General features: G+C 42.2%; 1 protein-coding gene across 11 annotated transcripts in view; it reads right to left on the bottom strand.

Annotated features, from left to right (window-relative positions):
* Positions 1-7,640: 7,640 nt before the first annotated feature.
* The window catches only part of ZNF462 (zinc finger protein 462), a 108,526-nt gene continuing 102,981 nt past the window's right edge, over positions 7,641-13,185 (bottom strand). For all 11 annotated transcript variants that reach the window (XM_039543612.1, XM_039543611.1, XM_039543606.1 and 8 more), the window contains 2 exons: positions 9,422-9,536; positions 7,641-7,888 (listed from right to left, as the gene is read on the bottom strand). In XM_039543612.1, coding sequence (XP_039399546.1) covers positions 7,687-7,888; positions 9,422-9,536 — 317 coding nt within the window. In that variant the 3' untranslated portion in view covers positions 7,641-7,686. The remainder of the gene's footprint in view (positions 7,889-9,421; positions 9,537-13,185) is intronic.

Here is a 13,185-nt window from a genome sequence, read left to right as displayed (position 1 = left end):
TGACTTTCTTTTCTCCTGAGCACCCCAACTGAAAAGGAATCACTCTGAGTTCTCCATGGACTGTTATGTACATTCGTATTATCCCCGACCCAATATATGGACAGTTGTGATGGGGTGTCCACCCCCAAAAGGCCTAAATGGGTAAATTAGACCAATTAACCTTGGGCTGCACCTGGAAGGAACCCAAGGAATGCCAGGGCCTAATTGCTGCTATGGTCCAGCTGGGGGAGGAGCTGGGTGGGTGGGATCTATGAAGAAAGGAAGTTGATAGGCTGCAGGAAGGAAACCTGCAGTCATACCCCCTGTGACCAGAGTCCCAGGGGAGCCAACCAAGGTCACTCAATTAGGGTGAACTGCAAAAAATGGGGCCAACAATCCCCAAAGCTTAGATTTACCAAACCAGCAGAAAACAGCTTCTATAGTAACCCAGCCTCGGGCCTCCACCCAGACACCCACGTCAAATATGAGGAGGATTCCTGAAAATCTTATTCCTCATATAAAAAAGTGATGTCAATCCCAAAGAATCTGACACATTACCTCCCCAATTAATGAATTTTTCAGATCTTACCCAAATACATACACACAGCAATTCTTAATAACTAAAATTTATTAAAAAAAAAAAAGAGAGAGTATTGGTTAAAAGATCAATATACATAGACATGAGTACAGCCCTTGAGATTAGATTCATAGGTTATAGGCCAATGTTCATATTCAGGGTCATTCCAGATTAGGACTGGAGATCTCAATCTTGCGCTACACGAAGCATCAAGCAGATCTGAGATAAAAAGGATCGGGACCCAAGGCATCTTTATACAGTTCGGAGTCCTTAGGTGAACATTAGGCAATCACAGATACTTTGAAGTAGACCTATTTCCTAAGCATCACCAGTAATTAGCTCCATGGATTTACATAAGGGAATTTATCTATTAAGCAGTTTATCACAAACTTTAAAGAGACGTATAGACAATGACATTATTGAATCCAAGATTCATCTAAATGTTAATACTCCCTTTTGGTCTCTGAATCAATAGCTATAGTGACAGACAGGGACTGCCTGTTTACATGGCTAACATTTAACAAGATATAAGAACACACATACAATTAGTATCACCTCTAATTTCTAACAGTATAGGTTTGCATTTCAAAAGTTCTAGCCTATCTACCATGGAATGGCCCTAATTACCATTCACATACTTTTCTACCATCTCTCTAAAGATTGGCTTTGGGTTATTTAGCTTGCAAGCTGCTTAACCCTTTCTAGCTACGTGTCACACTTTGTATAAGATTCATTGCAATTATATAACAGTGGCAGCAACAATGATTTGCATGGTCATACTCTAATCAGATAACATCACACACCCGTATACAAGGGACAAGAGCAGGAAGCTGTAAGGACAGGATAGGAAGCAATCCAGGGAAGGAGCAGTGAGGGCTGGGAGAGTAAAAGCCCAGAGCTGCTGGGTTGAGGATCCTTGGATTGGAACCCAGTGTAGAGGATGGGCCCAGGTTCCCCTACCAACCACTGCTGGAATGACACACTAGGGAGAGCCCCTTTTGGGACAGCTGGAAGCAGTCTAGAAGCAGACTTCTCCCTTCTGGGGTATCATCAAACTTTAATGTGACTTAGTCGGAGGTCTGAGCCATAAAGAGGAAAGCACTGCAGCTCCAGGCATGAGAGGCCACAGCGAAGGAGTGAGTGGAACGATGGACTAAGGAATCACAGGGAGGGGCATCAGAGAAAGTGGAAGAGATAATTTCCCAGATGGGCCATGAGAAGGCGCTGCAGAGCAGTGAGCTGAGAAGATCTCTATCACAGCACTTATATTTTATGAACACTATAGGAAAGACACAATGCAACTAAGTTATAGGAAGATTTTTCCTTTTAGGGAAACAAAATAGCAAAATATTTCTAAAAGGCAAAAAAGATGAGAATGATTTTTTTCTGTCAAGTTTTATCATTGAGGCCAAGAATTTAGGGAGATTTGAATCGGCAAGAATATTCTGAGTAGTTAATGGTAAGAAAAGACGTGCGTATTGGAAGGGCTCCAGGGCTTCAGTCAAACTCTTATGGAGTAGGATGATACTTTCATGGGGGACAGGTTATCCCACATGTGCCCACTGCAGGGTTTCTTGCATCTTGCAACTGGTGCTTGCCCCTCTTGGGACAAAATGATACCTGGGCTAGATGGACTATGAGTCTGATCCAGCCTGGCAATTCCCATGTACTTCAGGAGCAAAAGAGTTCTAAAATGAAAAATAAATGTCAATCATTGACACTATGAAAAACTCACTTGCATCCTGTTATTTTTTTTTAATCCAAATTTTACATAACTTGGGCCTGGATTCCTCCATCTATAACAAGTGCGAACACCAGCTAAGCAAAACCAAACAACATTGGCAAAACTTCAAATTTCAATTGATTTGAGGCAACTTGTTGAAACATATATGGAGTGGGGGAGGGGAGGGAAGATTGTGTGGTTCACGACAAAGCTAATCAAGAGGTTTTGTCCAAGATGAAATCAAGTGATTCAGTTCACTATCCTCTACAGTCCTGTCACAACAAATCCATTCTCATTGAAGCTAATTTGCAGATTTAAAAATATTCAATGTTACCGATCTGCTAATGAAGCAAATAAACCTGCAGAGAAAATGTTTGTGTTTAAAATTTGTTCAGATTATACGAAGAGAACGCCATCAGGTTTGATGTGCATTCTGTGTTGGCAAGAATACATCTGAATGGAGGCATGCTTCAAAGAAGTCATTGGGCTTAATGCAAGGGTAACTGGGTGATATCCTGTATATTACAGACTGTCAGGCTAGATGATCTAATGGTCCCTTATAAATCTATGAATTAGCTGGCATGGCCTCACAGTAATTCACTCTGCTCGAGCCGTTCCAGATTCTGATTTTTGTATTTCAGTCTCTTATGCTTAGTTTCCAGAAGGAAAGTAACAATCCCATATCTCCATCTCAGAAGCGCAAACTAATCAAGAGTGAGATGTGCCCTGAACCACCACCTAAATCCAAAACCCAGGTTAATTCAAATAAGTACGTCCTTCCTTTCCTCCCAGGACAGCTACCTTGGATTATTCTGCTAAATCCCACTTCCACTTTTCAGAAGATCCGCCTGCTTGAGTGAGTGTAGTTTGGGAAGAGAAAGATGAAAAGGCATCAAAAGATCAACCTTAAGAGCAGTGATACTCAGAGCTCAGTGGTTCAGGAGCCAAATTAGTGATCAACATTCCCCAGAGGAGCCAGTCCTGTGAATTCATTGTTTCATTTATTACAGTGCTAGATATTCACATTTAAACAGTATGACGGGGAAATAAAATTCTCACAGCAAAATGACTGACCAAGTATTATTACTTTATCAACTACAATTGGTTAATACCATAGTAAAAGCATCCTGATTAATAGCTTAGATTGGTTAATAATTAAATCACTCAGTGTTTTAATATCATGTGCTGCAAAGAACTGCAGGAGACACATTAAAGAGCCACTTGCAGCTCACAAGCCTCAGTCCGAGTATCTGCCCTAGAGCATTGTGGCCTGTTGACCAGAGCACCATGCAAGCTAACAAACCCCCAGCTTGTAATGATGCTTGTTACAATGGGCGTAGCCAGCAATAACGTGACACAAAAACTAATGAGTTTGCAGAGAACCAGGATTTTATTAATGCTTTGCCTCTCTCTGGACCAGGGACTTTCCCTAGACACAACAGACCTTAGCTGAACCTCCTGAAGTTCATTATTCTGACATGCCCTCCCTCAGCCACTTTCAGTTAGCCTGATGCACACAAGTGGCAGAGAGAATAGCTCTTTCTCACCAGAAAGTGAAATGGCATCAGCCCACAGGTGTTCAGTGAAAGTATTTCTGTGGCTGGGCCAACAGAGTTCAGTTTGTATTTACATTTCCCAAATGACCACGTAGTATTCCTACCGGTTGTGGGATCCAGATGTTCAATTTTCCATGCCCAGGCTGAATGACATGCTCCTGTGGCTCTGGCTTTCCTTAGATAAGGTTGCATGAATGAGACAGTGAGTGAGGGAGCTTAAATGTATTGGGCCAGGTGACCATCTCCCTTCACACTGGTGTACATGTAACTCACTAGGATTTACAATGGTGCAAGACCAGTGAGAGCAGCGCATGGAGGGGATGCGGATTGTAATTGTTAGCACAAAAAGAACAAAATTAAAGCAGTCAATTGGCAGTAAGTTGACATAAAGGCACAAATGCTTACACAGATCTCCTGAGAAGGCAGAAAGGGAACCAGTCCTTGAGAACACAGCATGAGCGAACAGAAGACCAGCACAAAACACGAGTTCTCAGAGGACTGACTGCTCTCCAGAAAACCACTGAATTGCCCCCAAGTTAAGAAAGATGGACCTTGAATGTTCTGTGTGTACGTAGTTTCCTAAGTACAATGCAGGCACTTGAACCAGTAGAACTCAGAGACACACTGCTCCCCAGTGCAAATACAGAACTCAGAGCAGAAGCTCAAGGGGTCAGATTTTTCTCTCATTTCCAGCAGTATGAATCGGGGGTCATGCCACTGAAGTCAATGGAGTTCACTATTGTAACTTACTGGGAGCTTTATACCAGTGTAATACAAGACTAGAATTTGTCCCCCAGTCTCTCACTACATTAGCAATGTAACTGCTGTTAGTATTAAACAATTACTTTTACAAATTCAGCTCTGGGATGGAATAGATCAGTTTACAGAATGTTGTAAATCAATAATATATATAAATAAAATGATGACAGGTTTCCAAAAAGCATCTAGAAAGACAGTAACAGAAACCCTTAGACATTGTTTTGTTTTCTGTAGTTCAAGGGAATATGTATTTCAGCCCGCAAATTATTTTGACCTTGGTGGTATAAATGCTTAAAGAGAAGGATACATATAATGTGATTTGATTATCAGAGTTTTGGTGCTATTTAGCACCCAGGCAATCAGCCCAATTCTGCTCCCGATGAATCAAAAGAACTTCTGGCATTCTAGGAGGAGCAGGATCAGCCCCAAAAGTGAACGCTTGCCACGTATTTCCATGCATTGAAATGTCTGTGGTTACTGAGGAAAAGATTCCAGATGGGTTGTCAGTCACGAACACAAAGTCCTTTCTAGATTCTCAGCAGCAATACAAGAGTAAAAACACCAGCCACAGTTTGCTGAAATCGTACTAGCCCAGGGGAAAGTGCAAAATCAATTAAGCATCAGAGAGACCCTCAGCTGTGGAAAGGGACAAATACCACAGTAATGGGGGCCATTACAAGTACTTACAATAGAACTATACACACACACACTTTTTAAAAGTCTTTATTCATTTTCATTGCCTTAAAAAACCCCAAACAACCCCCAAACCCATCAGTGCAACGATCCTCCGCCTCCCCCATCAGTAAGCAGTAATTTAAAATCAGGAAATACTGAGGGCTGGAGGCGATGGGTTAGCATTTTGCTATTTATTTCCGTCTGTCAAACTCTGAAAAAGTCCTCTGCATAAATTAAACAATGAAAAAAAAATGTTATTTTCAATTCTATGTCATCATTACAGTTAACAGAATTCATAATAATGCATCTAAAATGTGGTGTTCACAACAGATCAGGTATACATTGGGGGGGGCGGGGGAGAAAGAAATATATGACATTCTAGGTTTGTTAAAAGGATAATGGTCCCATATTTTTATTAACAGGTTAGCAAAACAAAATCCAATGGATTACAATATTTACATGTTATTTGAAAAATAAAGTAGTGATAAAAGCATGTCACAATCATTTATTTCATTTTTTTTTCTTTTTTGTTTTTGGTAACCATTACAAACACCCAATCCAGGTATGGAACTGTTGAAATACATTTGAAATGAGGCCAATTAAAAAACAAATACAGACACAAAATGTGTATTTATACTTGTCCCTCTGCTGTGTTTTCCACATGATGCTCCCTCCCACCTCCAAAGAAACCCCCAGAAGATGAATCCTTAAAAGCAAAACCACCATGCTTTTCAAGTAGCACTTATTCCACAAATGCAACATTTTTGCCATCAATTTTATGTGAAGCTCTGTGGGATGCCGTCTTCTAACCAGCTTCCTGTCTTTTCCCCTCCCTCCCAGTACATCCCACCAAAAACAAAAAAACAAACCAAGAGACACATGCATTTCTAAAACTAGGTTTCAGTCAAGTACTTTCTACTTTTTGGAAAGAAACTCTTTTTTGTTCACGGTCAGAACATACCATGGGCCTGGATTCTGCACTCCTTACTCAGGCTAAACTCCCATAGACTTCAGTGGGCGTTTCACCAACAGGGAAAAAAGAGTGCAGGATCCTTCCCCAGGGGTGTAGATTCCTATTTATTCTATGCTGCTCCCCTCATGCTAAGGAGGAGGGAAAAATAGCAACTCCCGTCTTGACTCGAGTTAGATTCAAGCTCCATGTAGTATGTAACTATTTCACCTCCCCTTGCAAAAACATGTGTTATCAGAGACCCCCTCCCACCTCCCCACCGCACAAAAACAAAAAACCACACACCACAAACAAAAAGGCAGCCAATCTTAATGAAAAGTTACTGGCGTGAGACTGATCAATGTTAATTTGACAAGCAACAGAATGGTTATGAGGACCTAAGTGGCTGGTCCGCAAGCTGCATAGCTGTGCCGTAAGTTTGGTTCTTTAGTTTCAATTGTTAAAAAAAGTTAAACTTCTTTGTTATTTCCATATGTTTAAAAAAAAATTTGTTCGCAAGAACAAGTCTCCTTTCCCCCTTCCCCCTCCATTGAAAAAGAAATCATTTTACATGAGATACTGAATTGTGCTGTATTTGTAACACCTCAGGCAGATAGAAAACTAACATGTGGCAAACAAAACCGCACAATCAGTCACATGAATCTATCAAACCCTAAAATTATAGTTGAATACTAACAAACAGCTTACCTGGAATAAAGGATGACAATTCACAAACAGTTATCTAGGAATTAAAGTCTCTCTCTCTTTTTTTTTTGTATTTTTTTTTTACTAAAATAATTAAAAAATCACAGTATTTTAAGAAATAAAACCCACACTGGGATTTTAAGCACAATTTGTTTTCCTTTCTTTAAAACTTCTTTTTTTTTCTTCCTCCATTCACCATCTCAGCCAACAGTCTCTACATTTAACCACAACGACAACAGGTAGTACTGACAAATGCAGAGATTTCCCTTGGTTAATTTTGAGGTACTAAGAAACAGGTGACTGTTTTATGCAAAGCAGTTTTTTTTAATCCTTTCTTTTCTTTTCTAAAGCAGTTGCATTCAGTCTGGAAAAGTGTAATGTATTAAAACTAGAAAAACGCACTGAAATTTGTGCGTCAAAAAGTTGTCCCCCCTTCTTCCACGCTCACGATGCTTCCGTTCTCAACCAATCCAAGTCTCCATTGCAAAGCACATTGTGTAATGTAGGAACCCGGGAAGTTGCTTCGTTAGTCCAAGATGAATGTAACTTCCCATTGTCAAAATCCAGAAGAAAAGATGCAGTGATGTAATGGAGCCACTTATTCCATCATTTAAATAACTTTAATATACACACACTCACACAGGTACCAGTGCTTTGAAAATAGATCATTCAGTCCTAAAAGCAGCTTTGTTTCTTCCTTCAGCCCACCCCCCCACCCCTTTCATCACTGTTCAAGTAGGTTAATTAAAATCACACCAAATGCTTATTCGTTTTTGGCCTCTGTGTTCTCTTGGAGAGATTTATCGGCAGCCACACCAAGGACTGCAGTTTCATTCTTGTGGGAAAAGTCCACCATTTCCTCACTGCTTTCCTTTTCTTCTGCTGAGGGTACCTTAACATTTTCCTCCATGTTCTCCTTCGGCTGCTCATCCTCACTGATCCCTCGCTTACTTTCATTCAGGGCCCTGGAAATTCGAGCAACAGAAAGTGGAGAACTTTACGATCAGACCCACAGAAAGAAAAGCCCTCCTTTACTTACCGCACCAGGGAAAAACAACTCACTTCTCCTCTAACGACATTCAGAGAGAATACAACTAGTCAAACCTCCAACATCTAATATGATACGTACGCTTGCAACAGGACAAGTGACAGAATGAAACACGAATTTCTGTGTATTCACGGAGTTCGACATTTGGTACTTATTCATTATGGGCTGCTGAACATGAGGGGCAGGAACAATCCCAAATTTGATGTTTGACCTTTTCATTAGAGGTCACTGAAAGGTCATCTCCCTTCCCCTTTTCCCTTGTACTCATTATTTGTATTAGAATTGGTCCCAAAGTGTGCTAGGTATGTGAGTGTGAAGACAGTCCTTCCCTGAAGAGTGAACAATCTAAAAAGGCTAATGGCTTTTCAACCATTGAAGTGCCTTATGAGCTGCAGTCTTTAAACTCGGTACACCCATCATTACGATTATAATGCCCCACTGCGCTAGGTGCTGTCAAACACAGTGTAAGCACTTTAGGGCAGAGACTCTGACTATCTAAATAGACAAGATAAAGGGTAAGAAAACTGAAGTGTTTGTTATCCTCAAAAGTAGGGTTATCATATGTCTAGGCAGATTTTTCAAACACCAGGCAAAAGCTGCTGGATCCCATCCACCCCAGGCCCTCAGCCCCTTGTCCCTCAAGGAGACGCTGACTGATGGCTGTCACTGCATCCTGGGCTTGCACCAGCCAGCCTGCCTCCATGACAGGGAGTGACCTCCTGCGAGCACCCCCCAAATACCCTACTAGTACACACCCCCCAGGTATCCCTTCCAGCACCCCCAGATACCCCGGTACACACACAATGCTGGCCTATGAGCTTGAAAACGGCAACAGTAGTATCCAGCGTCATTAGGTCAATGAAGTGGTGTTCAGATCAGGATGACTTTTAGCACTGGATTCTGAGGTCAGGTTTAAGGCCAATCTGGTCCCATGATTCAAGTTTGGATTAGATGGCTCTGTATTCCTGGAGCTGTTCACACACAATTCTGAACCAAATGGGTGGAAGTTTCTGAAGAGGCGCTGTGCTTGCGAGACTTCTGCCATCTTGGGCCACATTGCGAAGAGAGGTTCCTTCCAGCCTGGAATCTGCTCCAGGCCTGGAGTCACACTCACATCTGGGGTTTGAATCCAGCCACCCCAACCCCCCAATCGAGAAAGTTAGACTGAGGTTTGGTTCTGACCCATTCTGAGTACCACAGCCACCTTGGAATTATGGGTTCACTAGATACATAAATGTTAAGCCCAGAAGAGACCATTATGATCGACTAGTTTGACCTCCTTTATAACACAGACCAGACAATTTCACACAATGACTCCTATGGTGACTTGCTAGAATGATCTGTTCACCTCCCTGTGTTTGCCTTTACTAGGCTTGGGGGGGGGCGGGGAGGAACAACAATCGACTGTTGCCTTCAGCTGTGATGAAAAGTAGCCTGTAAACAAACTTACATGCCATGTCTCAGCACGTGCCGTTCCCACTCGGAGCCCTCTGTAAATGACCTCCCACAAAACTCACAGGGAAAACGCTTCTCAGGAGCGCCACTGTCCGAGAACATCATAGAATCTGGGGAAGAATAAAAGAAATGTCATTCAGATTCATCAATGTTATGGCCAGAACGGACAATTACGATAAGCTAATGCGGTCTCCTCCACTATCCTTCTGAAAGGGGGTGTGTGTGTGATGGGGAATCCTTCTGAAAACTCTGGATCAAACTCTCACCACACACTTTGCAGCTCAAGATTCCTGCTCCCCATCTTCAAAACATCTCTGCAAACTGATGTGATGAAGTTTGCCACTCACAGGTACATCCCCTTTCTCCACATTTCAGTGGCTAGAGAACACGTGTACCTCCCTCAGAGTTCAAAATCAATGTTGTGAGGGAAGCTTAATGTAGAAACAGCTTGTAAGAGAGCAAATAAATACAAGTCTAAATACATTTTTCAGTCACAAAGCTATGCAGTCTCATTATAGTAGGCATCTGATCCCCATGTACGAGTCCCTCATGCCCATGTATATAATATCTCATGTGTAAAGCAGGACCTGATACAATTCTAGCTCACGAGAGCTTATGCCCAAATAAATGTGTTAGTCTCTAAGATGCCACAAGGACTCCTTGGTTTTTTTGCTGATACAGACTAACACGACTATCCCTGAAACCTGTTAACTGGATAGGTGTTTCCTCCCATCCTAGTCTTTTACACAAAATGCCACTGCCCTGATCTGCAGAAGTGCCAAGCACCTACAACTTCACCTGAAGTCGGGGAAGCTGCGGACACTCAGCACTTCTGAAACCAAGCCCTTCATGAATGGAGCCATCTTTAACAAAAGATGAAACCTTCACTCACAAATTAAGATCGTCACACAAGCCATTAAAAATAATTGCATGGACTATCTCGGTTCATTCTTTTCACTGGAAATGAGACAGCACCATCTGTTCAGAGCATTAATTCCTTAGCAGGGATTATCTTAAGCAAGAAATCAACAGAATGCCTTTCTGACTCCTCCCCAACTACATAATGAAAGAAAAGGGATTTTGCTTCATTCCGTTTTGATCTCTGCTTGTCTGGTTTCTTCACTTTAAAATTTAGTCCATTCAAATTCAGGCTATGACTCAAAATTACCCACACACTCACTCCTATTCTCTGTGTGCATGTTTTGTACAGATGTGTGTTGCAACGAGTTTGTAACCTTCATTAGTTGTTTACATTGTAGAGGGAATGTTCCTTTACACAGCTTTTATCCTTTTCCCCTTGAAGGAGAACTGGCTTCAGATTTCACAGGATGCAGCACTTCATTATATGACTAAGTTCCTTGTGGCCAGATCCTCAGCTGATGTGAATCAGCATGGAGTCAATGGTACCAGGCCAGCTTACACCAGTTGAAGCTCTGGTCCCTAAGCTTATGTGTGTGGTGCAAATTTATAAGCACCACTATCAAACCTCATCTCTGCACCAGGATTAGTCTACCACCTACTGAGGGTAAGAAGTTTTGGAGGCAATAGCTGCTCTTCTGTGCAAGAATGTACCTAGAGTACAGTAGCCAATGGGAAATTTATTCTGGGTCTGTGCAGAGGAGGTGCAGACAAAAGCATTTTGTTCAAATGCATGAGGGGGATTTAGACTTGTAATTTCCATTAACATTAATGAGCGTTAGCCTAGGAACTCCTCCAGCCTTTCCGAACAGATCATGTTCTCCTCTCCCACTCCCCATGACGTCCTGGTCAGTTTGGCTTTAAGGTCTCTGAATGTGGATGGCTCCCTGAATTACAAATCAAGCTGAATGCAGTAAGGTCACCTCAGATCTACCAAGCTGGGTATATGCCATGGTCCCAAAATAAAAAGGATGTTTTGTACACACAAGACACCTGACTGCCTTTGACGGCGTGTTATTTTGTGGGCATACATTGCTTGTTTGCTGCTGCATGAATCATTTCATGATCTGAGTTCTAAGATTAAAGGACAGAAGTTCACAGGGGCAGACTGTGTGTCTAGGACACTGCTTCTAGCAAGGGGTGGCACGTCACTGCTCTGTCCCAGAAGCATCCCAGGAAAGGAACATCAGCCCTCTCCCCCGCCATTGCTCCCAGGGGGAGGGGTTAATTTTCTGCTTTCCTACGCCAAGTTATTCTTTCCCCCCTGCCCCGCTCACAGCAGCTTATCTGTGCTGAGATGTTGTACCCGGGCTCCATCCATTCCTTGCCACCCTTCACCCATCTTCTCCAGGGAGCAATATGTGGGTGCACAGCTTTGCTTACTCCTGCCTGCGTGGATTCTGTGGTTCCAGTAGCCCAGAAGGATGTGACAGGGATTCTTACTCCCCTGTGCTGACTTGTAGGCCAAGTCATGACCTAGCCCATGGCGAGTCACTGACCTGAGTGGGGCTGTGGTGTATTGAAAACTGGGGTAAAACAACAGGCTGCCACTTCAAATTTTAGCGGATTTTCCTGGTCCTGCTTGCAGGCTAGCGGGGGCTTTACAGGGAAGCATGAGATTTGGGCCTAACAGAAGTCAGTCTACAGACAGCCAGGCTACAGTAATAGGATTGGCGGGTAGTGATCAATCCATTGGGGATCGATTTATCGCGTCTAGTGTAGATGCGATAAAATCAATTCCCAATCGCTCTGCCGTCGACTCCGGAACTCCACCATGGCAAGAGGCGGAAGCGGTCAACTCGCCACCGTCCTCACGGCCGAGTATATCGACCTAAGATATGCCAACTTCAGCTACGCTATTGGTGTGGCTAAAGTTGCGTATCTTAGGTCGACTCCCCCCCAGTGTAGACCTACCCTAAGATGGGGAGAGCTGTACCTCTTTATTTTAGGGAGCAGCCTGTTTTCTCTCTCTCTGTTTTTGAGTTCTTGTGTGTAACTGTCCTGAATTCTAAGAAATAAAAGTAGTGTTATAGTACAAACTTCCAGCAAGAACACTCATAGTTTTTTCTAACTTCTTTCTGTGTGTGTTTTGAACATAACAGGGAGCAAAATTTCATCCATGGTACTTATAGTTGAAAGAGGCCTCTTATCTAAAGTCCAGTCCCTGGCACAAGATGTAAAGTAAAATTTTCAAAAAATGCCCTAGTGACATAGGAGACTAAGTCTCATTGAAAGTCAATGGAACTTGGACTTTTTAAGTGCCTAATGTTATTTTGAAAATGGGACAAAGGCACTTTTGAAAATTTTACCCACAGTGTCTCTAACAGATGATGTATGTACCATGTCAGGTATTACATGGATACTACTGCAGCCTGATACTAGCTAAAAGGGAGAGAAGAGAGGTCATTTCCTAAAGAGGAATGAGCGGAGAATGGTAGGTAAATAAAATCCTCAAAAAAGTATGATTTTTGGACCCATTGTTTGATCAAACATGGATTATTTTTAGCCACTCACAGATGCAGAGACCCAGCTGCAAGTGAAAAAAATATATGTAAAATGGTGAAATACTCTCCACGTTATAACCACTGTCTTTGGGAAATGTAGATATTTCTACTGTCCCTGATGATTAAAACCCCAATCCAGAAAGTTCAAATCTTGTATTTGCATAACAAAAAACATCCAGAGATTTAAGTATCCTGAAAACAAGTTAAAATAAATTTGTTACTGTGCTGGTCTACATTAGAAGTTAATAGGTCTGCTGCAGCCTCAAGTTATGGTCCTCTAGCTAAAGCAGTATAGGCTGATACTTTCAGCACTGCAGCTCGTAGGTTCAAAACCCAC

Source organism: Mauremys reevesii, linkage group 6 (assembly GCF_016161935.1).
Source record: "Mauremys reevesii isolate NIE-2019 linkage group 6, ASM1616193v1, whole genome shotgun sequence".
NCBI lineage: Eukaryota > Metazoa > Chordata > Testudines > Geoemydidae > Mauremys > Mauremys reevesii.
The sequence above is the reverse complement of the archived record's forward strand: the minus strand, read 5'-3'. Positions and strand labels throughout refer to the sequence as shown.